General features: G+C 37.9%; 1 protein-coding gene and 1 long non-coding RNA gene across 8 annotated transcripts in view; both read left to right on the forward strand.

The window, feature by feature from the left end:
• septin9a (septin 9a) overlaps window positions 1–25313 on the forward strand; it is an 83918-nt gene that overhangs the window by 56764 nt on the left and 1841 nt on the right. For all 7 annotated transcript variants that reach the window (XM_082180388.1, XM_082180389.1, XM_082180390.1 and 4 more), the window contains 8 exons: window positions 9073–9267; window positions 17352–17480; window positions 17640–17721; window positions 18067–18204; window positions 21102–21219; window positions 23022–23117; window positions 23207–23303; window positions 24517–24568. In XM_082180388.1, the coding sequence (XP_082036514.1) occupies window positions 9073–9267; window positions 17352–17480; window positions 17640–17721; window positions 18067–18204; window positions 21102–21219; window positions 23022–23117; window positions 23207–23303; window positions 24517–24568 (907 nt within the window). The remainder of the gene's footprint in view (window positions 1–9072; window positions 9268–17351; window positions 17481–17639; window positions 17722–18066; window positions 18205–21101; window positions 21220–23021; window positions 23118–23206; window positions 23304–24516; window positions 24569–25313) is intronic.
• Window positions 13014–15840, forward strand: LOC309507171. Its single transcript, XR_014209066.1, has 2 exons — window positions 13014–14200; window positions 15417–15840. It is a non-coding gene; the product is annotated as an uncharacterized lncRNA (long non-coding RNA).

Here is a 25313-nt window from a genome sequence, read left to right on the forward strand (position 1 = left end):
CAGGAACGTTTGCAGTACATACTAAAACAACATTAGGAGTTGGTGAGCTGGTTAGCCAAGTCACATTTTTATTTTCATTTCAGTTTTTTTAAACACAAAACTCAATGAGCAGAAAATTTCGCAATGTTTCCTCTTCCATATTGTTTTTCACACCATCCTTATCACTCACTTACACTTCTGCTGTCCTTTGCCAGTTTGGGAGTACGATATCCCTCACTTCCAGATGTTTTTCCATTGTGTGCATGACACCATCTGCTTTTACAACCCCAAGCTTCGGAGGTCACCCTCTCCGGCCCAGCGAAGCGCTGAACGAGCGGTCATCACACCCACACAAATACTATGAGTCTAACACTCTGTGTTTGTGTAGAGTTAACATCAATTTCCCTTCTGCATTGATCCACTCTCTGCAGGAGGCCAGAAGTTTGCTTATTCCCTCTCTCCTTTTGTCTTTCTCCCTCTCTCTTGTGCGTCGAGTTGTTGATCTTCCTGGTCTGACCTTGCTAGAGTCGTTCCCTAACTTTCTACATGGCTGGGTCTTGCCTCTGGGTGTCTTTTGTAGTTTGCCGGAGCTTAATCGTAATCTTATATAATTGTATGCATGTTCTCACATAATGCATATCCTCAGGCTTATTCTATGCTTAGTAATTTTTTTTTCTTTTTCTGGAGTCATTTCTGAGAAAGAAAGGTTGTAGCAAAGTGATGGCTCCCCTGAGTACTGCCTATATTTTCTCAATCTTTGAAACGTTAATGGTACCTTTTGACTGGATTTATCTTGTCTAGAAGACATGATAAATTAATCACATTCCCATTTTTGTTGTCCCCATCCCCATGTTGGGGAATGTGTAGAGAAGAGCAGACATATTGAAAGAGTTTGTAACCATTTTTCCAGAGCTCACAGGAAATGTCATATCAGGTGATGTTAAAAAGATATATTTTAAATGTATGTGTTTGTTATATGTCTGGTCATCTGGGGTTCCTCTCCAGGAATGGAATGATAATGTTCAAGTGGCTGCTTGATTGTTACAGGTACAGTTGAGAATATAATGGCTAGAGATGCACCATATATTTGCACCATAATGATTATCAACTTACAGTATATTAGATGTTGTTTGAATTGATCTGTATGGGCCAATATCGGATGTACACTACCGCTTAATAATTTGGCGTCAGATAGATTTTTTAAAATGTTTTTGAAAGAAGTCTCTTGTGCTCACCAAGGTTACATTGGCTCAAAAATATAGAAAAAACAGTAATATTGCTAAATATGACAGATTATAATAACTCTTTTCGATTTTAATATATTTTAAAATGCAATTTATTCCTGTGATCAAAGCTAAGTTTTCAGCATCATTACTCCAGTCATCAGTGTCACATGATCTTTCAGAAATCATTATGCTGATTTGCTGCTCAAAAAGCATTTCTTTTTTTTATCAATGTTGAAGACAGTTGTGCTGTTTTTTTGATATTTTGATATTGTTTTTCAGGACTATTTGATTAATAGAAAAAAACAATATATTTATTTGAAATAAAATAATTTTGTAATGTATTTTACTGTCACTTTTGATTAATTTATTGTGTCAAAGTATTCATTTAAAAAATTTTTTTATACTTTCCATGTATACCCATACTTTTGTCTTTTTATTATTTACAACAATAATAATTAAAATCTTTAGAATTTTTATATTTGTAAAAACATAAATATATTACATTTATAGTGTAATGTCTACATTCACTTATGACATTTGAAATGTTTAATTTTATTTTTAATTTATTTTGACAAGTAGTATAAATGGTGTAAAATAAATTCAGCTATTTATTTTTCTGGACATAACAAAAATAATGATCAGCTCATCAGAATTTTAATATCGATGCACCCCTACTAAACAGTATTAATCTTCTCCATACAGCTATTTTGACTAAATATAATCTGTTTGTCTCGATAGTCAGAGGGCCGCTCAAGATGGCATTTTTGCAATGGCACAAACAGGAAGTTGCTGAATTTTTCAGTGTGGTCTGACCTGAGCCCTATGGACTCCCCTTAGATTGGGATGAGACCGTTTCTTCCTCCTTACACTCTTGCAAATCCTCTGGGTCCACTTTACAAGTGTCACACCTCGGACACATTCTGTGATTTGCAACCTTTACCTCAGGCTGAGAGGAATAAATCAGTCGTTCAGCGTGACTTCCTCTCTTCTTACTCTTTTTACTGCAGAGTCGCTGGCATTTATTTACAAAGTTATTGAATGCTTGGAGACTTGGAGACAGCAATAGATGGAAGATGTTTTTTGCCTGTAATTGAAAACAGAGAGTGGACTAATACCGTCCAACTCTTCAGTATCAGATGGAAAGTTTTGTTTTTGTCCACTGAGACTGTGTAATATCTTCGGGTCTTGTTGGATGGTTTTTAACTAACCACTGTGATATGCAAAAAGCTCATTTAAAAAATATCAGGTACAATGTAGTTGAATTCTCACTGATGATGGTAATAGCTGCTTGTGGTGTTTATAATGTCAGGAACTGTGATTTGGTTCTCATTACGTCAAATGTTTTTCTAATGATGGCTTGGAAACAGATTCGCTATTTGTATAGATCCCATGTTGGTTAAAAACAAGTCTCGGGGTTCCAACATTCCCCGATTCAGGAAACAGCTAATCATCAGCCGCAGGACTGTGTGTTCACCTCTCCTCTCACCCTTATGTTGTTTTTCTCTGCGGGTGTTTCAGTGTTCACTTGGCCCGTCTAACTGTTATCTCCTCAGGCATGGAGTCTGTTAGCGGCGGAGGCTCCCTAAACCTGTCAGTCGACACTCTGTCTGTCACAGCAGTTCACTGAGTGATGACTCGCAGGAATGAGAGAGAATTGCATGCATTTTCACTACGGCCTTTGATCTCACTTTAAGGTTCCCTTCTTCATCCGGAAATTAAAAAAGACCCCATTGCTGTCATGTTGTTCCTAATCCATAATTTTTTTTCTACTGTAAAACACAAAATAAATAGTTTGTTGCAACCAGGCACTGAAGGTCAATTTGACTAATACATTTCTGTCTGGGCATAATCTACACAAGCAAGCCGTAATATTACACATTAGCCTTTATTTAGTTTTTTTTTCTGTTCTCTTATAATGTGATTTTAATGTCTTCCAGCTGTTTTGCTTATTTGGCAAGGTTGTAACGGCCGGGCTAATGGTATTGGAGATTTATGGGGTCACTCTGATTGTGCGCAGGCACCTGTGTTCACAGCTCCTTTTACTGGCATATATTTCCATTCTCTATGACAGGCCATGGGGTCAGTTTACTTTTCTGAGCTGCACAATATCACTCAGGAAAGACGTCACACGTGGTCCTGTATGAAGGGAAATCATAGATTCGTAGGTCAGCTTGTTTCTTCTGTTGTGACTCTGCCTGTTGTCAGGGAGTTTAGATGCTTTAAATATGTTTCGAAGTGATGGCTAATGGGTTTATGTTCCATTAGAGGCTGAAGCTGAACCAAGAACCGATGGTACAAAAATGTGTCATATGCAAACATTCTACAAAACACAGTTCATAAGAAGTTGTATGTATAGTGGATTGCCAAGAAATCCGCTCTTGATAAACTCAACAAACTGGCATGGCGAGTTCTCTGAAACACAATTCCTTTAAAGTAGGGGGAAAATATTTTAAATGGTTTTTCTTATGTGTATTTAGTCAAGTAAAACCCAATGTTTGTGTTTGATCAGTCTTTGTGAAGTTTGTAGATTCCTTCGTCAATACAGGTGGGGTTTTTAGCGACCTCCAGCTATTGTAAAGTGCTCTCCTTGATTGAGGGAATTAAGATGCCGGACATTACTGTGAGCCAAAGAGGATCTCCTCCATATTCCCCTAAAGGCAGCAAGTGAATGTTCTTTTCTAGAACCGCATAGGGGGACTTCCTATCTACTGACCCCAAACTTTTGAACGGTAGTGTAAAACAAATACAATTCTTAGCAGTCAGTACTACTCACATTTGATATTTGTAAAAGCAATAATTTTAAATGCCATATAAGCAATATGACATGTAAGGACATGACATTGAATGTTCATGCTTCCTGGTTTGAGGTTTTAAGAGCCGATGTGGAGTAAATTTCTCTGCCACAGAACTGATGAAAATTTTAGAAATTTTACATGGACTAGTCTAACGGCAGAAGGTCTGGACTCCATCGCAGCTTTCATTGGCCAAGGACTTCCCAAGAGGATGTCTGGCCAACATGTAAAGCAACCAATCAGAGTCTCTACAATAACAGACTGGTGTGCATCTAATAAATTATTAATTAGAGAACTTTGTGCAAGTTTACTGCAACAATGGTGAACTGAACTGCACATACTTTTGAAAATCCAGCGTTTCGTTTTCAGGTGGACTGTTAAAGAACACAACGCACGTCTTCCAGGAATCCTGTACAATTCATCAATGACGACTCCAAAACTCCCAAATTTAGGGCTTGGTATCAAATCAGATGTCCCGATGAGAATCCGATTTACAAGATCTCAATTCAATTCGATTCCCGATTTTCGATTGATTCAATTAATAAGTTTCACTAGTCTTACCACTCAAAAAAAATAAATGAATAAAATAGTTGTTTTTTTTCCTTGTATTGTAATAAATAAGGTTATGACACCAAAATTGTAGATACTAGTGAAATTTCACAATTCTCCATTCCATTTTCGACACCACAGAGAAAATCTTTCTTTCTTTTGATGTTTGATTAACATTAAAATACACAGTAACAGCAGCCCAATAAACCTGCTGTCTAAGACAGAATGCACAGATCAAATATACTGATACACATGCATTGTCTTTCTCTACTGTTTACGTTCACTTAAGCTGTAACCGACTAGGATACTAGCCAAGACAGGCATTTTGAGAGAATTTTGTGTGAACTTGTCCGTTCAAGCGCTAGAAGACGTGAAAGAGAAGTTATTTTATTGTTTGTATGCTGTCTGAGATGCACAACTTTCTGTGTGTGCGCCTCGGACGTGTGCACACACAAAACTTCTCACACAGCTTGTGAATGTTTAAATTGGCAATGCTTAAAAACGTGTGCAAATGATAAACTTTCGAGACTATGCAGCACTGGCCTGATTGGGACAGTTACAGTTCCTTTAACTGTCTGGGAACGTCTTTCAAGCTGCATCTGCCATGTAAAGCATGTAATTAATGACAGAGGCTGTGTTCAGAATCGCCTCCTATACCCTTATTCACTATTCCCTACATTAGTCCACTAATATAGTCCTCTTGAAGGAGTGAATGAAAACGAGTGAGCGAATTAGGACACTGAGTGCGCCGGAAGGGCTTTTGCGTAATTTGTGCTTGCTGTTTAATAATTATTTTAATTTAGCTCCAGTAGTAAGATGAAAATATTTATCTTGAACTCTGTCATGGAAACAAGCATAAACCTTTATTAAACAGTTTATAAAAATCTGTTAAAAATGAATTTATACCTGTATGATATTACGCTGTAGCCACATTGGACCAGCGGTTTGGAAAATGGATGGATAGATGATTCCTCTGCGGGCACCATATTCTGGTCAGATGCAAGAGTTAATTTGGCACGACCCTTACAGTACAATATGGGTATTCTCTAGTCGTTTTTGCGGTTCATTATGGGATTGAATGAGCGCACTCGACAATGTCCACTGTGGTTTCAGACACCACTACAAATGGCTGTCCCATCAAATAGTGCTGTATTTAAGGGTTTAGGGTGTGATTTTGGACACAGCCAGGGTCCCCGCTGTAACATCGTACAAGGTAAATAAGAGGATGACATCTAGTGGAGAAGACTAGTAATAAGATTAACGTCAATCCGACATTATCTTCAATTTTTGTGGACAGAAAAGAAAAAAGATCGATTCGTGGCTTTTGAGAATTGATATTGAATAGACAACATTTTAATAAAAAAAATATTAAAGAATTTGCCCAGCCCTACCTGAAGTGTTTCCCATTTTGTGTGCCTTTTATGTATCAGACGTTCAGCCAACAATCACTACACATGGACAACTTTAGAGAGGCATCTGCCATAATGGTTGCTTTTTTTTTAAGGCCTGTTGTAATGTACATTATAATTTCCTTTGAATCAGGAGTAGGCCTAATAGAAATACTGTTCTGCTAACTGTTTGTCTTCTGTTCCCTTTGAGTAAGTTTTTAAATAGTGGCCTTGTCTTAAGTTAGCATGGGCCATTTTGATGCTCCTTTGTATCACTTTAACCTCTGTTGACATTATGGCAAAATAGGAGCTTGATGACTCTTTCCCTCTCTGCATTCATCTATGTGTATTTAACCATGAGGAGGATGTTGGGGTGGATACCAAGCAGAGTGGAATGTGAAGGTGATTCTTGCCTTGACCTGGCTAAATGGAAAGAAGGAGGGGACGCAAACAGTTTTAAATGAACCGAGGATGTAGTCTGTGTGCCATTAGAGGTGGAGGCTTTGTGTGTGTCCTCACCGGGTGCAGTGCAACAGCAGTATGAACAGGGAAATATGACTCTCTATTCAGACAGCCTTCTTCATTGGAAAAGTGTTGTTGCCACATGCCTGCCATCTGTTCTCAGAATGCTTAATCAGAGCAGAGAGAGCTAATTCAGCTGTTTGAACACACTCCTCATTCAGGTGAGAGCGAGAGTGTTGTTAAGAGGTGCATGGAGCTCCATTTAGCCTCTTTCCATGCTGAAAGGGTGTTTTAGTTGTTCATCTTGGCTTGTTCGGTTTGTTTTTCCAGTCTATTCTGTCAAAAGGAAGCTCAAGAGTGCAATCCAGTCAGCATATTTGTACATTGAGATATTTGACTGAAGACACTGGATGAAACGATTTTTCAGTACCATCAGTTATTGCCTCGTGTTAGAGATTTTTATTTATCAATGTCATATTGGATATATATTTGTACTTGTTCTCCATTTTTACATGTAGATATTACCTTTGCCATCATGTAACACACACTGAAATTTAAATTTAACACAAATTTAACACTGTTAAATATGATATTTGACAAATCTCAAAACGAACTTCTTTATAACTATTTATTTACATATCTACAATTTATGTAGGTTTTATTTAGGCATTTATTTACAGACAGAAATGCCAGAAATGGTTATTTGAAAGATTTGTAATATCTGTGCATCTAAATTTGAGTTTTTAGTGATTTATTTCTTCATAATTTATTTTAATTGTTTATTTATTTAGACAAAATAGTATCGAATTTTAAAATCTGTCCATCAATATCATTGAATCAATTATGGTTTTAATGCACGTACTTTATGTAAATAACTCGAATAACTTGGTTGTCTATTCTCTGTGTTGAAAGAGATGGATTCTCTTCTCTTTCATCACCTCATCACAGTCAAGGTGAGACATTAGGGCTCTTACAGAGTCAACGCATTCGTTACGCATACGTGCCTGCAAGGCTACGCATCGCTACGCTTCGGCCGCCATTATGCGTCTATGCGTAGCAAAATGTGTCGTCCCAGTTTTTGATACGCGACGCACCGTTGCATGCAATACTATGCGTTGTTGGTGGGGGCGATACTGCAAGTTGCTTGCGTCCGACGTGTAGACTATGAAAGGGAGCACGTCGCTCACGTTGCTCGCGTTGACTCTGTCAGAGCCCTTAGACTGAACCAGTGAGTATGTTTGATATCCTGTGAACTGTGAACACCTTCTAAATGTTTCAGTTACTTTTCAAAACAAGTTTCTGTGCTGCTGTTTGCCCTAGCATACCTGTAATGTATTGTAACATTGGAGAGTCTCTGGGGAAGAGCGGGTCTTTTGTGAAGCGAGGAATCCAGTGGCTGTGGGTCTGTTGGCTTGACGCCCTGACAGGGTGGAGAGGAGCCGACAGGCTTTCTGAATAACTGTACCGAACCCTGAGAAGCTGCCAGTGGATCAAGTTACTGACTGGAAGAAATTGTAACTGCTTTGTCTGCTGGAAGGACTCGCTGATCCATGGGGCTCGCTATGGGGCCCGCTGAAGAGGTACACTCTGGGGCTCCATTGACTTCTGTGGAATTGTTGTTGCACCTTCTATTTAAAAGAAAAGTCGTACAAACATCATGTGTTGTTGTCTTTCACTGCTAGCATGATGTTTTGATCACCACATGAGTTTCTTATAACTGAATATGGATATTTCTCACACAAAGGAAGTGGTTCATGTATTTTTACCATGAAGGAGTCTGGTGGGAGTTTTGTTTTAGACATCAGGTATTTCTTATCTAATTCTTGTGAATGTCCGATGTTACTCAATTTTCCCTTTCACCTGGAATTGGCATGCGTTTCCTGTCCTGATCGTTTTTTCTTCTTTTTTTTTTACAACTTCTTTCCAATGTGTCTGCAGCACGATTGGATGGAGATCCGATCATACTGGCTATACTTATGCTGGTTGTGTTAATCGAACAATGTCTGTAATTTACTGAACTTAAAAACATTGAAAGAATGCATTCAAAATTCTTTCTGCCATTTCCTGTCAATACAACTCCTCAGGCATTCACATTTCTTGTGGTGACGTGTGATTTATCAGCGCAACCGTATTACATATGACTTGCATAGCTGAATGCACTTCATAAAAATGCATTTGCATTTACATCTTTATTTAAATGTAGTCAAAATATGTCCCAGATCAAATGTGGTTTCAGCGATCTGATCATAATCCATAAACAACGTTCCTTGGCTTCTGTTGTAGTCTAAGTCTAACAGTAACCTGATCCGATCACCGAGGGGTCATACAATTGTTGTACTCTAAATAATGTCAGTAGATAATGTGGAGAAAGGGGCTCTTTCACATGATGGATGCATTTGAAGAGAGATGAGAACATTTTTGGCCCAATAATAAGCCTCAAATAAATGGATATTTGTATAAATCGTGAAGTAAAAAATGTGCTAGCTGGCTGCAGGCCGTAGATGAGTTCCCTGTTTATTATTTCTATAGTCCAGCTGTGTAGAAGCACATTCTCTCCAAGAGTGTATGTGTCAGACTCAGCTTATAAAATACCTTGTAGGGTGAATGTAAATCAAAATAAATCAAAATACCCCATGATATACAGCTCCTCATTGTATCTTCTCTTCATGTCTTCAGGGTCAGAGGTCATTTCCAGCTACAGCAGCAGTAGCAGTAGCATCATGGCAGAGTCTGTTATACAAGAGATGCCCCCGGCCATGTGCCTGGAGAAACCCAGCGTGGACTTTAGCTACGTGGGCATCGATGCCATCCTGGAGCAGATGAGGAGGAAGGCCATGAAACAGGGCTTTGAGCTCAACATCATGGTAGTGGGTGAGTCAGCATTTCCAGCGTTGATCTAGAACATACAAGTCAGCTACATTTAAATTAAATAGTTGGACTGTAATGTGATGCTGGACTCTAGGCAGTTCATTTTCGTCTTCCAACAAATGGCCACATTAAATGCCAAAAGTCAGATTGTGTTATTCCACGTGCATTTTTATGTTCATTCTTACATGTTAGTTTATTTTTTGCCTGTATGCATTTGTTCATGTTTTTTCTTATGGCTCATTGCAGCGTATCAATGTTTGTATTTTAGTCCATTAGATGCAGTGTTAATGATAATGAGATTTATTAGATTCACATCTACAAAAGTGAAAGAATAACATCTACTGAAATTAAACTGACACTCATGAACTGATTCACTGATTGTTCTTCTATAGTGCTCTTAATGTGTTATTTGTTGTTAGCTTACGTTAAGAGAAAAAGTAATGGTTAACAATACTTGACAGGCCATATATTTTAGGAGACTATAATATACCCCAAACCAGTTAAGCGCAAGTCACCTGTCAAGAAATGTTCCGCTCAGAGTTCAGATAAAACAGTTGGATCTGATAGTGAAAAACGGTAATGCTGTTCATCAGGATGTGTAAGCAGTGATATACTAGGTTAATTGTAGACTTTAGGTTAGGGGTTAGTATTTGTTTCAGTGTTGTGTTGGCAAGTTTGCGCTGAAAGGGATAATTCACCCAAAAATTAAGATTCTGTCATCATTTACTCACCCCCAAGTTGTTCCAAACCTGTATAAATGTATTTCTTCTGCTGAACTTTCTTCTTCTGCTTATGATTCAATCTTCACATTTCCACAAGAAACTGAGAAATGCTTACCTGTGTAGAAGTTGCCGCAACTGTAATGGTTGCCAGGGTGTTGCTATGCTGTTTCTGAGGTGGTCTTAGGGTTTTTAGCACATTGCTACAACATAGCTCAGTTGTTCTGGGTGATTGCTATAGTGTTTCTATTTGAGCCAAGTAAGAACAGCCCAACACTGATACTCTAGTCCCTAGATTAGTCTGTGTGATTATTTTCACCCTTATTTATTGTTCATCAAATCAGTCAAATCAAGTTCAACATGAAGCAATTGAGCTATTTAAGTATGAGCTCATAGTGATGTTTACATTACAAACATAACTTATTAGCAATAAGCCACAAGAGGCCACACAATTTGTGCAGTAATTCTGCAGCAATATGAGAACCAACCAATGTTCAATTAAGATTACATTTATTAAAGTTCACAATAAACAATTCTTGCGTTTGGTATTGCAGTTCTTTAACCTAACTGTAAATTGCTTATGGTTGCCAAGCAACATAGCAACTTGGTGCAATAATATTAATAATATACAACTGACGTGCAATCATGCATTATGGATGTGGCTCATCCAATGAGATTTTAGAGTCAAAACTATACTGTTGTTTTGCTTTTGATCACAGAGCAAACATGACGTTGCTGAAGTCTTACAGTTTGCTTATGAAAATAGGTTAATGGGTTAATATAACCGGTAAAGTCTGAAATGAGGAAATAAGAATGTAAATTAGGGAAAGACGTGTATTGAGTAATGTGTTTAGGGCATCACCTGGTGGTATTTTTCTGTTTCAGCATTAGCGTCCCAGAAGACTCCGTTCCTCTATTAAAATTCTGATGATTTATATGGAGTTTACAAGAGGAAGTGATTACAAGCTCTGTCTAAGATAGCAAAATGAACCTGTATTTGCGCAAGGCTGCAGCTGGGTTCTCACATGTGGCTCTTTGGGTCAATGTGGCCAAACCTGCTGTTGACTTAACCCAGTCAGAGCAGAGAGAGCCAACCCTCGGGATCAGCATTGCCGTTCCCAGCTGCAGCCCATTTATTCTGACTCCTGTCTCTTATTCCACCACATGTTCCTGAAGAAGGTGTCTGAAACCTGAAAAGTGCTACCTTTGTAGGCAGTATACAGGGGTAGGAAAGCACATCTGATCCAATGTCAGCAAAAAAATCTATAGTGATCATTTTTTTGGCCATATTGCCCACCCCTAGCGGTGGGATTGGATGACAGGGTGTTTAGAGAGAGAAAATGTGCAGCCCTGCCCCGTGCAGAAAGGAACAGGCCCTCATTACTAGTGTGATGAACCCAAGGCTGACGGATGTGGGCTAGCAGAGGGGTAAAGAAAACCACAGCTAAGCATAAGCTCCTGTTAGCAAAAGCCAAAGGAATGATAGTTTCATTCAAACCACAGGACAGCCTGAGTGGAAGCATCACTTGTGATCTGTGAATGAATAAGACCTACCGGGTATATAAACAATATAAACTTCCTCTGAAGTTTTCGGGATTTAATGTTTTACGTTGAATTTATTTATAATTATTTTACTTGACAGTGACAATTATCAAAAGAATAATGCACTGCAAATGCAATTATATATTTAAAGTCCCCCTGTAGTCAATAATTGTATCCCTTAAAACTAATCTTTGATCACTAAGATGACATTAAAAAATGCTAAAGCCTGCCCACAAGTTGTTCAGTGTTTTCCCACGGGATTTTGTGAAACTGTGGTGGGTGGCAATAATAGCAATAATATTGTTATAATATTATTACTATGATAGTAATGGACATATATTGTAAAACAAATGCACTGAAAAATAAATTAAACTTTTATAATTAGTTTTGTCCTAATTTCTATACATGCAAGAGTTAAACATGTGAGCTTTTATTTTGATGGAAACTGCAGTCAAGCTTTTATTTTGCCCAAAAAAACCCAGTTTACAAACACATATCATTACAAATGTAGTGAAACACTGTAATCGTCAACCATGCAAATGTGAAAATAACGCGTAACTGCGTTTCCAAATGCACACTAAACTCAGCACATGCACAGAATGGAGTTCACTGCATTCATTCACTGTGAATCAGTATTGAGAATCGAACCTGTGGAGTTGATCAAGTGCTGATCACGTGGGCGAAGTGTGCACTTCTTTGCGCAGCACAAACAGCCTTATCGCTCTTTCAATTTTTAGTTTGTTTGACAGCAATGGCGCAAAACACGACATTAAAGACCTTTTTATGTTGTTATAAGGCATGGGTCACCAAACTAAGGCCCGCGGGTCGACTCAGGCCCGCCACCCCCTTTTGACTGGCCCCCCAGCCCCTCTGCCCTCCACTACTTGAACCGGCCCTATGAGGCAAACCCCAAAAGACAAGTCGTCATGGCCTATTATATAAATATAAATAAAACTCGGGTGCAACTTAATTAATGCAATGCGGAACTACTGTTAGATACGCGGGTTCTTTAGGGACACCTAATCTGTAGCTCCGCCTTAGCTCTGAAGCAGGCTGCGATGTAAAGATTGCAATGCTGGAACATGTTGAGAGAGAGGTGTGGGCGCGATCGGAAAAAATCGCAAAGTTTGAAATAAAATATAAACTGCAAAGTGTTTAAAGGTATAGCGGAGGATCTTTCCAAATTTTAGATAAGACCCGCCCTCTCCACTTTTTGAAAAGTTTGATTGATTCACCAGAATGATTGACAATTAGGAGGACCAATAGTTTAGACTACCCACCAGGAAGTAAAACATCCTCCGCTATACCTTTAAGTTACTGTTAATTACAATTTTAAGAAAAACAAATATATTAATCTGAAATGTAGCAAATTAATTTTGAATTCATTCAGGTACAATTACCAAACATATCTCAAGGTCTTTTTGTCTTTTTATTAATTTAATTATATTTTATATTATATAAAACTATTGTCAGTGCACTACAAATACACTGGTTCTATGCCTTTACTTTATTAATAAAACTTATTTAAAAAAATACAAGGCTTAAGACATTTATTTTCCTTTGGTGGTCCAGCCTGAGACATGCACAAGCCTTCTGCATTTTTTTTTGCTTTTCCCTCCATTGTACCGAACTCATACCGAACTGTGATATCTGAACCGAGGTATGAACCGAACCATGACTTCTGTGTACCGTTCCACCCCTAATAGAGAGAGCAGAGTTTTCAAAGAACAGTGGACCAACGATTATTTTTAAAGTGAAGAATAACTTTAATTAAAACAAAGTGTGAAGACTCAATTACTACTTTTGCAAACCACTAGTAAAGATAAACAAATATGTGCCAGGAATCAAGTGTTGATATAGTAGTGTGGATATAGTAGTGGGGATGGCTGTGCCAGGCTAGTAATCTCTACTACACGATGAGGCCTGCTGGTGGTCATTTTGGTCTGGGTCATACAATTCTATGTTATATAGCTGACCCGGCCCCGGCCCCCCATCACAGTCAGGAACGATAATGTGGCCCCCAGAGAAAAAAGTTTGGTGACCCCTGTTATAAGGAGTTGAAATATATTTTGGTGCCGTCACAGTCTAATTAATGAATGGGAAGCACTGAAATATATTTGTGGCGGTCAATGTTGATTTTGTGGCGGGCCACCACAAACAAATAAATGTATGGGAAACACTGATTGGTTACAAGGTAGTTTGTGACGTCAGAAACACCAGCGATTTCTAACCGTGTTTTTGAGACTGTCTTTGGTTCACTGCAGTTTTAAGGAGAAAATACTCAGCAATATTGTTGACTTATGAATTTGCACATGGTTTGTCTTGAAGCATATTAAAAAACACCACGTAGACATATAAACAACATTAAAGGAATACTCCACTGTTTTTTGAAATAGGGCTTATTCACCTTCTTTCCTACGTTTAGATAGGTGGGCAAATGCATTTTTGTCTCAGTGCATGCATTGTTTTAGTTTGACAAGGTCGGCGCTAGCTTAGCTTAGCTTAATGAATGGAATCCTTTGTTGCCAGCTAGCATGTCCTGAGTAAAAGTGATAAAAAAAAAAATAAAAAAAACCTAATTGCTTCTTGTGGCCTGCGTATTCACAACGAGTACAAATAGCGATGTAGATTAACACTAGGCGATTTCCTAGGCAGATATTGAATTGGGACTATATGTGACCAGTCACGGTTCTGGGGCATTTTGAGTTATTCACATATTCTGAAAGTGTAGTATTCAAGCTTTCCAACGATGTGTAACACATGTAAATCTGATAATATTTGGAGAAGTTGTGGCCATTTGAAGGTAGGCACTCAAAAAAAACTGAAATGGTAGAAATCTGCTTCTAAAGATTGGCAAGTTCTCGCCCTTCTGGGAATGACAATAGGGCTCATTTACATCTCATTTAGATAAGTCATACCCCCTGTAAAGTCTCCCCCTCCCCCTGAATGTACCAATTCTACAAATTCTCTAAATAAAACATCTCCAGTTAACTGGCAGAGCATTCATTTCGTTCGTTTTTTAAATAAGATAATAGCGCTGAAGTGTGTTTTTTTTTTTTTTAAATCAAGTGATCAAAGTGCTTGTTGCCGCTGCGATCAGTGGCGCAGATAGGCTACAGTGTTTACTCGTGTGGCTCGCGCACGCACTGCATTGTCTTCACTCGACGCGCGCTTCAATCCGTTGCGTTGCGGATACTCTCTATTCGTTCTGTTGAAATAACAAAATAATTCAAACGTTTGCGTGTCCCTGCTTGATATACAACCACTGATGAACATAATCGTTTTGATGAGAGAAAAAAAACTATGCGAGAAGAAAAATAAATAAAAATCCATACAAGGGCGGATTCGAACTCTCAACCTCTGACACAGCTGGCGAAAGCTCTACCACTGTACCATTCATATACACGTTAATTAAATGGGCGGATCTATGTATTGGCACTGACAACATGTATTAGGCTACATCTCATTAAACGACAAATGAAACCCCATGTAACCTACTATTTAAATCGATTGCTGGACATCGTAATGTTATTGGCGTCCATGTTCATTGAATTTTGAAATCAGATAGAGCCGGCCAGAGCGCTGCATAATAAGTAGCCACGGCTTATTCAGTATGGAAATACACACCGAGAATGACACGCCCCTACTGCGTGCTAGAATCTCCGAAAAACAAGCCGATTTCAACATCAAAATGTACGCTTTTAAATATACCAATACTGCTATCTCAAACATGGAGAGGCTTCTTCGTGATCTCAACTAACAGATTCTGCAAAAAAACGAAAATCACCAATTTTGAAAAAAAAACGCTTCTTTCTCATTTTGCTCGAAAGTTGTGCTGCCGACTTGTGTCCCTGGTTTCCGTGACGGGTCACATATTAGGGGGAAGCACAGGCGAAGCACTGCTACTTGGGCGCAGAGATATCACGCAACACATGAAATCCTCACGTCCTCAGGCTGTTGAGCGATCGCAATCTCCTCCTGTCGTTCTATTTCCAAAGCACGCAGCTCATCTTCTGAAAACTCTGGTTATAGAGGTATGGTTCTGGATCTTGACTGTCTGAGAAGTCACCCTCTTCGTCTCTCACAAAATCAGCCATGTTCATCACCATTCATGTACTGTAGGAAAAATCTACTGTTCACGCCGGTATGTTGACTGAAGTCGTGGGATTTCATGTGTTGCGTGATATCTCTGCGCCCAAGTAGCAGTGCTTCGCCTGTGCTTCCCCCTAATATAGTCCCAAGTCAATATCTGCCTAGGAAATCGCCTAGTGTTAATCTGCATCGCTATATGTACTCTTTGTGAATACGCAGGCCACAAGAAGTAATTAGGTGGTTTTTTTTTTTTTATATCACTTTTACTCAGGACATGCTAGCTGGCAACAAAGGATTCCATTCATTAAGCTAAGCTAAGCTCGCGCTGACCCTGTCAAACTAAAACAATGCATGCACTGAGACAAAATTGCATTTGCCCACCTATCTAAACGTAGGAAAGAAGGTGAATAAGCCCTATTTCAAAAAACGGTGGAGTATTCCTTTAAATAGGCTACTTGATTTTCACCACAGGGGGTCTTTAAAAATAAAATAAAATAATTTCCTCTTTCTGCATTTCACCTTTTCTCTAGCTTGTGTACTAATATAGATTATAATTAAAACTTGACATTGTTTACTATGAATATCATTGAATATTATTGACTCTTATGGCTTGAAGCCATTGTTATGTAGCTTTGTGTTGATGTGCAAGCAACTTATTTCATCCCCACAGGATGATACTGCCACCACCACACTTTACAGTTGGGACGGTGTGTTTGTGATGATAGGCAGCGTTTGGCTTGCTCTAAATGTGGTTTGGTCTGACGGCCAAAAAATGGCTCAATTTTGGTCTCATGAAACCATTGAAGCTTCTTCCAGCTGGATGCAGAGTCTCCCACATGCCTTATGGCACAATGCAGCCGAGATGCCATGTGACATTTTTGAACAGTGGCTTTCTCTTCACCACCCTCCCATCAAACTGTGAAGCTTTTTCAGTCACTGTGAAGCAAGCTGAATTCTCAAGTCTCGTTGACTCATACTCTCATACTCTAGAAAGATTTACAGTTGTGCCGTGATATTTCTATTTCTAAATGATTGATTTGATGATTGTTTATTTGAGATATTTTGTATAGATCTATTTACATTTTTACATTAAAGAGAAGTAATTAGTCAAGTGTTTAGTGCCGTTTTGAAATCACTGAAGTGTATATTATTGTATCTCTGTTTCTTGTAGTCTGTGCTCTCTTGCAATCCTGCGTAGACAGCTTTTGAAATTTAAATTTTAGATTTTAAAATACTAGGCATTATACACTTGTGAACTTTGAAACTTACAGAAAAAAAAAAAAACCTGCCCATCACACACTAAATGACTTGGAATCACACACTAACAGACTTTCAAGTCATTCTTAACACAACAAACTCATGAAGAAACATGTGCCTCATTGCAATGAGATGCATGACAAATGAAAACAGTGTGTTATTAAATTGGCTCAATATATCAAACCCCTCAGACTGGATGGAATCACACTATGGGGCAATTCCACGCAAAACAGTCACATCCATAACTCCAACTGAATACCATGGCATTGTGTTGGCGTTATGGATGTGACAGTTTTGCGTGGAATTGCCCTATGGGTAAAATCTGTCAACTCTGACTGCCCAAAATCAGCAAAATGGCTCTGACTTTTGGCAGCCAGCGTTAACTCATCCAGAATTCAACTGAGGGCAAAATGAGTGTAGTGTATTGCAGCCTTTAGTTAATGGGTTGGTAATGTGTATTGTTCTGCATGTGTACAGGTCAGAGTGGTTTAGGGAAGTCCACACTGATGAACACGCTCTTCAAGTCAAAGGTGAGCCGTAAGTCTTTCCTGGGCACGGCTGAGGAAAAGATCCCTAAAACCATAGAGATCAAGTCCATCAGTCATGGTAAGGCTGCACAGCTAGATTTTCTATGATTGTCCATTAGCGTGTCATTCATAATTATGTATGAATCATTTATGTATAGCCATTCAACCATTTTGATCTTGAGTTCAAAGCATGTAATCTGCCACTGGAATGCAATAAAATATATTAATTTCGTTTCAGATGTCGAGGAGAAAGGAGTTCGAATGAAGCTGACAGTCATAGACACACCAGGGTTTGGCGACCAGATCAATAATGAGAATTGGTAAAGACCGTTTTGTGTGTTTGTGACCTTAGTTTTAATATGCTGTAAAATTCACTCAGTTTAGTCAGCATCTCTTCTGTGAAATATAAATGACAGTCTAAAGCAGTTCTGTTAGTGTTGGCGGTATAGTTTTGTTCTGGGCACGCTCCATTTATTGAGCCATGCTTGGATGCAGAACAGCATTCAAACTCCCAAAAATAAAACATCTCCAACCATCAAAGTGATGGTGACCCAACCACCAGGTTCTGAAACAAATGCTCCAAACAAGCCAGGTGTGAAAATGCCCTTAGAGACACTTGAGGGGAAAAGTGTCATTACATTACTCTCTCTCTCTCTTTTCAACAGTTGGCAGCCCATAATGAAATTTATCAATGACCAGTATGAGCAGTACTTGCAGGAAGAGATCAATATTGACAGGAAGAAGAGGATCCCAGACTCACGAGTGCACTGCTGCATATACTTCATACCACCCACAGGACACTGGTTAGTAAACATACATCTATGTACTTTTTAGAAGTGGCATTATGAACTTGAAACAGATTTACCTAAACACTGGATATGCATTTGCATGTCATGTTGTGTGTTTGAATACTCAAAAAAAGTAACTAGTCTAGTAACTACTCAAAAAAAGTGTCTAGTAACTAATATCAGTTGTGCATGTTGTGTTTGTACATGTGTGCATTTATTTAAATGTTGCCTGCCTAATGATGTTTATGTAGCCTGGCAAACCATTGGCACGGCTCAATCCGAGGGGCGGGATAAACGGTTGTCTCTCAAAATCCCTCTGCACGCAATAGGATAGCGCTACAACCAATCAGAGCAACGAAGAAGGCTAGTTGGTATATTAAACTTTTGCCGTATACAGTCGGCAAAACTCCGAACACATCTTCCTTTTTTAAAAATGACTTAAGTGTCGTTCTTTGCTCTTTTCTCAAATAAAAGCTTAACTCCAAGTCTTCCAGAGTCGAAGAGTCGGCCAAGAGTCGGCCAAAGCCGATTCGAAAGACCGCTGTTCACCAGCAGCAGCCATTCTTTGTTTTCAAGAAGCAGGGAACCGTCGCAACTCTGTCGTCATTATGTTAAGCCCGCCCCGCCTACTCTATACACCATGTGATTGGCCTGACCTGAGTTTGTTTTTTCCAGCTCGAAAGTCAACGGAGAGTTGCTAGACCACACTGGCTGCAAAATAAATTGTGCTGCCGCTAGGGTGCGTCTAGATTTCTAGGCTAATGTTTATGTTCAGTAAGGGGGAAAACTGGTGGAAAAGGATGGTTAAGAAAGTCAGGGCCTCCAGAGGGCAGTACTGTTCCAAGTGATGTTCAATAGTTACAATTGTTTTCATCATTGATATTAACAGTAGATGTTTCTTGAGCACCAAATCAGCATATAGAGTGGTGCAAGTATGACGTCAGGACCCATTTTTATAATGGGGTTTTTACATTTTTGAGTAAAATAAAGCCTGTGGTACACATCTTGTCGATACTTTGACATTTTGTTGTACAACTTAAACTGCACACACTCACACCAATACTGTCTTATCTAGTTACTTAGTGACAAAAAGAATAAATTACAGCTTCAAATTCACGTTTTCGCTTCGTGTGTGTGCAGTTACATTGTAGAACAAAACGTTAAAGTATCGTCAAGTTATGCTTGTAAAATTGATGTTGAGTGGAGTCACCACACTTCTTATTTTTACAAGACCTTGTATAACACATTACTGCCTGGCCTCTGGCTGGAAGGGCAGGTTTTAAACAATGTGACTCTTACAGAAACATTTAGCAATCCAAACAGCATTTTTAAACTTAATTTCAGTACATGGTTCTTTGGGATATTAAAACATTTTATAGAATTAAATATTGTTTGCCCTCCTGAGCAGCTACTGTTTACATCAGGGATTTGTAGTCACTATTTACCATTAGCAGATTTCCTTTTTACATCTAATAACATCTTTGTGCCAAATTAAGTGGGTGGTCTGTTCTGTTGTTTGTCTCTGATGGAGAATCATTGTGTAGGCTTGTGTTTTTATAGCTGTTGTTGGACAGCATGAGTCTCTCCAGATATTTTTAATTATTTCTCATTTACTACAGGAGAATTTGTAGCAACCTTCAAAATAAAATGTGTATATTGAATGTATGTGTTAAATGTGTATACAGTCTGCACAGTTATCCTGACAAATGCTGGGATGCTTTCTGTCTGACCGACATCTGATAATGCAGAATAAATATTAAGAGCCTGAATCAGACCACCTAAATACAGTTTAGACCAAAATATCGATCTGCGCTGGGAATAAATAATAATAATAATGTTGCCAACCATTTCTGAAATTCCCTTGAAATTTATCAAATAAAATATAGTAAATATATACACACTTTTTAAAAGCAGTCACTTTATGCTCAAGGCTGCATTTCTTTGATTAAAATACAGTAAAAGAGTGATATTGTGAAATATTATTACAATTATTAAAAATATCTATTTGAATATATTTTAAAATGTGATTTATTCCTGTGATGGCAAAGCTGAATTTTCAGCATCATTACTCCAGTCTTCAGTGTCACATGATCCTTCAGAAATATGCTGAATATGCTGTTTTCAATGTTTAAACAGCTTTGCTTAGTATTTAAGCTTGATACATCTTTCAGAATTATATGATGAACAGGAAGTTCAACATCATTTATTTGAGAGAGAAATCTTTTGTAACATTATAAATGTCATTACTGTCACTTTTGATCAATTTAATGCATCCTTGCTGAATAAAATAATTTATTTATTTTAAACAAAAATCTTAGTGACCCGAAGCTTTTGAACGGTAGTGTGTATATGTATATATATTCCATGCATTTTCTTGGCACATATATTTATGCACATGAACAAAGCTGTTTGAGTTCCTCTTAAGAGTCCATGTCACCAAAACCTCTGAGACAAAAGACCATGTATTCATTCATCCATTCAACTTATTTTGAAAAAGATCTAAGGACTCTGAACGCACATGCCAACCACACACTCATGGATTTATTTGTTGTGTCCTGATTCCCCCAGAGTGTGTGCTAGAGGCCTTTCTGTGGCCCTCTGTGAATGTCTGACTGTTTCATGTCCGTCAAACACTGCAGATGTCACCTCCCAGAAGCTGCATTCTGGCTTTGAACAACTTGGCTAATTAGAGTCGAACAGTCACTCTGGCAGGAGATCTGTGTGCCTTTTATTTTGAACTTTTTTCATTTCACATTCAAAGGTCTCCGTTCACCTTCTGTTTGAATAATCTTTCCATCCACAAGCATCTTTAGAGCATGTCATATCTTAGAGCATGTGCATTTTGGGTGTTTTTCGCCCTCTGGTGGTTAAGTTACGGTCCTGTACATCTATTTTTCCTGTCATTTTCTCAGTCTTAGGCCTTTGGATGTGGAGTTTATGAGACGTCTCAGCAAGGTGGTGAATATTGTTCCTGTCATTGCTAAGGCTGACACCCTGACTCTGGAAGAGAGGGATTTCTTCAAAAAGAAGGTGAGCTCAAATTTGACAGACAGATGAATGCTTAATGTTGTTGCTCTCTTGTTTATAAAGTGAAAAATCGTGCCACTTTACTTATTTTTCTAATGTGACAAACTATTAACTGTAGAACAAGCCGTTATTTCGACTGACTGCCATGTTGTACTGCTGGTCATTGTTAAAACGACATGACTTTTTTAAGATTTACTTTTTGTCAGATTTATTAATTTATTCAAAAATTCCGTTCATACATAAAGTGGCAAACCAGTGTTTGCTAAGTCTTTTTAGAATTAAAATGTCAGGATGGCCCTGTCCTAATATCATTATAAAGAAAACAAATTAAATTATTGAAAAGAAAACCTTAAAGTGGTCCTATAATACTTTTTTGACTTTAGTTATTCTGTAATGTTGCTGTTTGAGCATGAAAAAGATCTGCAAGGTTACAAAGCTCAAGTCCACTCCAAATGGAGATATTTTATTTAACAGAACTCACTTTCCAAAAACTACAACAAAAGGCTCGTTTGGACTACAACACGTTTTTTCCGGATCTTATGAAGTCAAACTGTTCCTCATTTAAATAACCCCCGCCCACGGAATACGCAAAAAAGGGGGACGAGGCCTGGCTGAGCTGCATTATAGAAGACAGTGTTGTCGCGATGTCAGTGAGATGCTGTTTTGTCCACCCTGTTTCCAAAACTCATTTGTTTGACCTTCCTAAGGCTGACGAACTTAAGAGTGGTTCAAATGTATTTTAAACATTGTTCCTGAACATTATAACCCCAACGTTTATCTGTGAGCTGCACATTTTACGGAGAGCAGCTTCTAGAACTAAAGAGAGTACAATGCAGTCCTAATAAAAATAAATAAATAAATAAAAACATACCACACTGAAACGTCCTGTGAAATCTGTGATTGCAAAGTCCGTGAATGAAATCCGTTCTGCACAGTCCTCTGTCTTGATTGTTAACATTCTTAAGTCTGAATCTGGCTTGAATTGGTTTGAAATTGATGCCATCCTTAATATTTACATCTGAGTAGAGCTCATGGTTATGAAGGGACAATAACAGACAAAATACAATGTGCATCTTTGTGCAGTGAGCCCTGGTAGGATAATATGAATGCCACAAGTCGATGCATTGATGTGTGAAAGAACTGGTAAAGGCTGTCATGTTGTTACTCTAGCTGTAGTTGGCAAACTGAGTCTTTTTCTTCCCTAGGAGATTTCCCAAATTGCAGTTGGCGTCTCTAAAGCTTCTACAGAAACACTGCTTCCCTGTGAAATTACTAATGCAGTTTTATTTATGACGGGATGGTGGATTACTTAATATGCATGGCAAAACAAACAAACAAGGACTGTCTTGGAAGTCCTAAACTTTTTGATTATTCTGAAACAAAGCCACAGTGGACTAGTTTATGCAGTTTTAGAGCAGTGGATTGAAGCTGAGATGACACATGGTATGATGAAGTGTAGGTAAGAAACATCTGTTCTGGGGTTGTTAGTAGCGTTTCACATAGCAGTAAGGAAGCGCTCGCCAACCTCAACGGCTCCTTGTGCTTTTGCTGGCGTGCCTCTTACAGGAAGAACACATGCTGTTTGGAACACAGACATGGATCTTTCTCTGTTTTGGAGAAATCTCCTGAAAGATTCCAAAAACGTCTCTTAGTTCAACTTTCATGGAAAAAATTCGAATGTCACAATATTGACGTATTAAAGATTTTTTGATATTAGCAATGTTTCTAAAGACTACATGGATTTTCTTTATCCATTTTGTATATACTTTTCTCCTGAAGCACTTAACTGTTTTCATTTTGTGTAGATCAGGGAAGAGCTTCGAGCCAACGGGATTGACGTCTATCCACAGAAAGAGTTCGACGAGGATGCGGAGGACAGAACAATCAATGAGAAAATAAGAGTGAGTTTGCACTACACTTAGAAAAGCATCCATACTGTAATTCATTAAAAACATTGCGATATTATCTGTATCCTTCCTTTTTCCCTTAGGAGATGATTCCTTTTGCAGTAGTAGGAAGTGACCAGGAATACCAGGTCAATGGGAGAAGACTCTTAGGAAGGAAAACAAAATGGGGAACTATTGAAGGTATTGTGACTCTTTGGTCTCTAAACCTCTTTAGAGAAGAGAGAGAGAGAAAGTGATTAGCGGACTATGCAGACAGCAACGTTCCAAAATCACATCAAGGGAGCTCATTAACCACAGACACACGGCTATGAGTCAAACATCAGAAAGCCTTATCTAATGAAGACCCACTCAGAAGACCATTATGAGTGCTTCATTTTGACTGTGAGTCAGCAAGCTGCTGGACTGTTAAAGTGCCTTTATCACGAGTTCCTGCAGCTTATAATCATTCATTATTACTTCTGTATTCTTTGATGAATAGAAAGATCAGAAGAATAGCATTTATGTAGAATATATGAATTATATTATATTATTGTCTTTTTCACGGACTGTGATGAAGCACTTACAGTTATCAACATTGCAAATCTATTAACAATTTTGTAATTTTTTTATTATTATGCACATTTATAACGCTATGCTTTGTTGTATTATCTTGGCAGTAAATTATAAAAAAATAATAATAATAAAATGAATGCTGCTGCGAGAGTTTTCCTAATACAATGGCTGAGGGACTGATGGCAAATTTGACATCTTGATCTCTTCTAACTGCTGTAATCAATCCCTCTTTTGGAAACTTGTGGAAACGCTATCACAGTTTTTCTCTTTTGCTTTTAGAGCAAATACAAATATATAAAAATTATCATCTCGCATTCATCGCTAGAGAAGTTTGATGACTTCCACTTCTGAAAAATGTGAAAAGGGTCTATTGTTGATGTGCTTAGCTGCTCACAAAGTAAAACTCTTACATTTTTGGTGAGCTGTTTTGAGAGTGAAATGACTCTGTAATTATCCTGTAATCTTTTTGAAGAGCTTGACTCCTCTTATTAAAGTGTCTTTGAAAACCTTTCATTTCCTGTACTGGATGTCTGCTCCATGGTGGCTTCTTCTGTCTCATTGATGGAGTTTGACATAATCTATAATTCATAAACATTTTTTTCACATCCAGGCATTTGTCAAGCTCTCATGGTAATCTTTCAGGAAGACTTCGGTTTAAATGGAATTACTATAGACTGGGGGGGGGTTGTCCTATCTCTGTCCACCGCTTTACCTAGTGAACAAGTGTCTTTGCTTTTTATGTTGCTCCAATTGGCTAGAGAGGAAGAACTTTCTAATAGATCTAATAAGTGTTCTTTACCTTCTGTTTTTAACTCTGTCTGTTGCGTTTTGTTGTCTATAGTTGAGAATATTGCCCACTGTGAGTTTGCCTACCTGCGGGACCTCCTTATAAGGTCAGTGGATTAAGTCTATGCCTGTTTTTTTTAACAAATAGTATTACAGTATTGTAGAACTGTGCTTAATTGTTATATGTGCCCTTGTAGTGCACTTCAAATCTTAAAAGTTATTTTTTTAAACTACTTCCAGAAAATAAAATATGAATTAAATAAAATTACATTTAAGTGTTATTAAAGAGAGTACACGTTCATTACTTTTTCTTAACATACTTAAGTACACTAAAAAAGTGCACCTTTTAAAAGTACATTTTAAATCATGTTGTAATATTTTGTCATGCTTCAAAGAAGTTGTTGACTAACATACTAAAGCACATATTACTTGATTATAATTTTAACTGTAGTGTGTTACCTAATATTTCGTTTAAAATATATTAACTTTAAATGTAATAAATTGCAACTTGATCATTACACATGTATTGAAATACAAGTTGCAATAAAAATGACATTTAAGTATGTTTTAGTTTATCATACAATCCTTATCAGGACATTCAGAAGTGCTCTTTAAAACATATTTCAAAGACAATAGATGTAATTATGAAATTACTTATAAAGATGAACTTAAGTATTGCAAAAAAGGCACTCTAAAGTTCAGCTAATTGCAAATTTAAACCATAATACATTTTCATTCAATTGCAATTAACATGCAATTAAGTGTCCACAAACAATACATATAGTTTGTTCTAAAATATTATATTTTAAAGCAGATTATTTCTCTAACAAGTACTCTTTTTAAAAGTATGCT

The sequence above is a fragment of the Leuciscus leuciscus genome (assembly GCF_965113295.1).
Source record: "Leuciscus leuciscus genome assembly, chromosome: 1".
Taxonomy (NCBI): domain Eukaryota; kingdom Metazoa; phylum Chordata; class Actinopteri; order Cypriniformes; family Leuciscidae; genus Leuciscus; species Leuciscus leuciscus.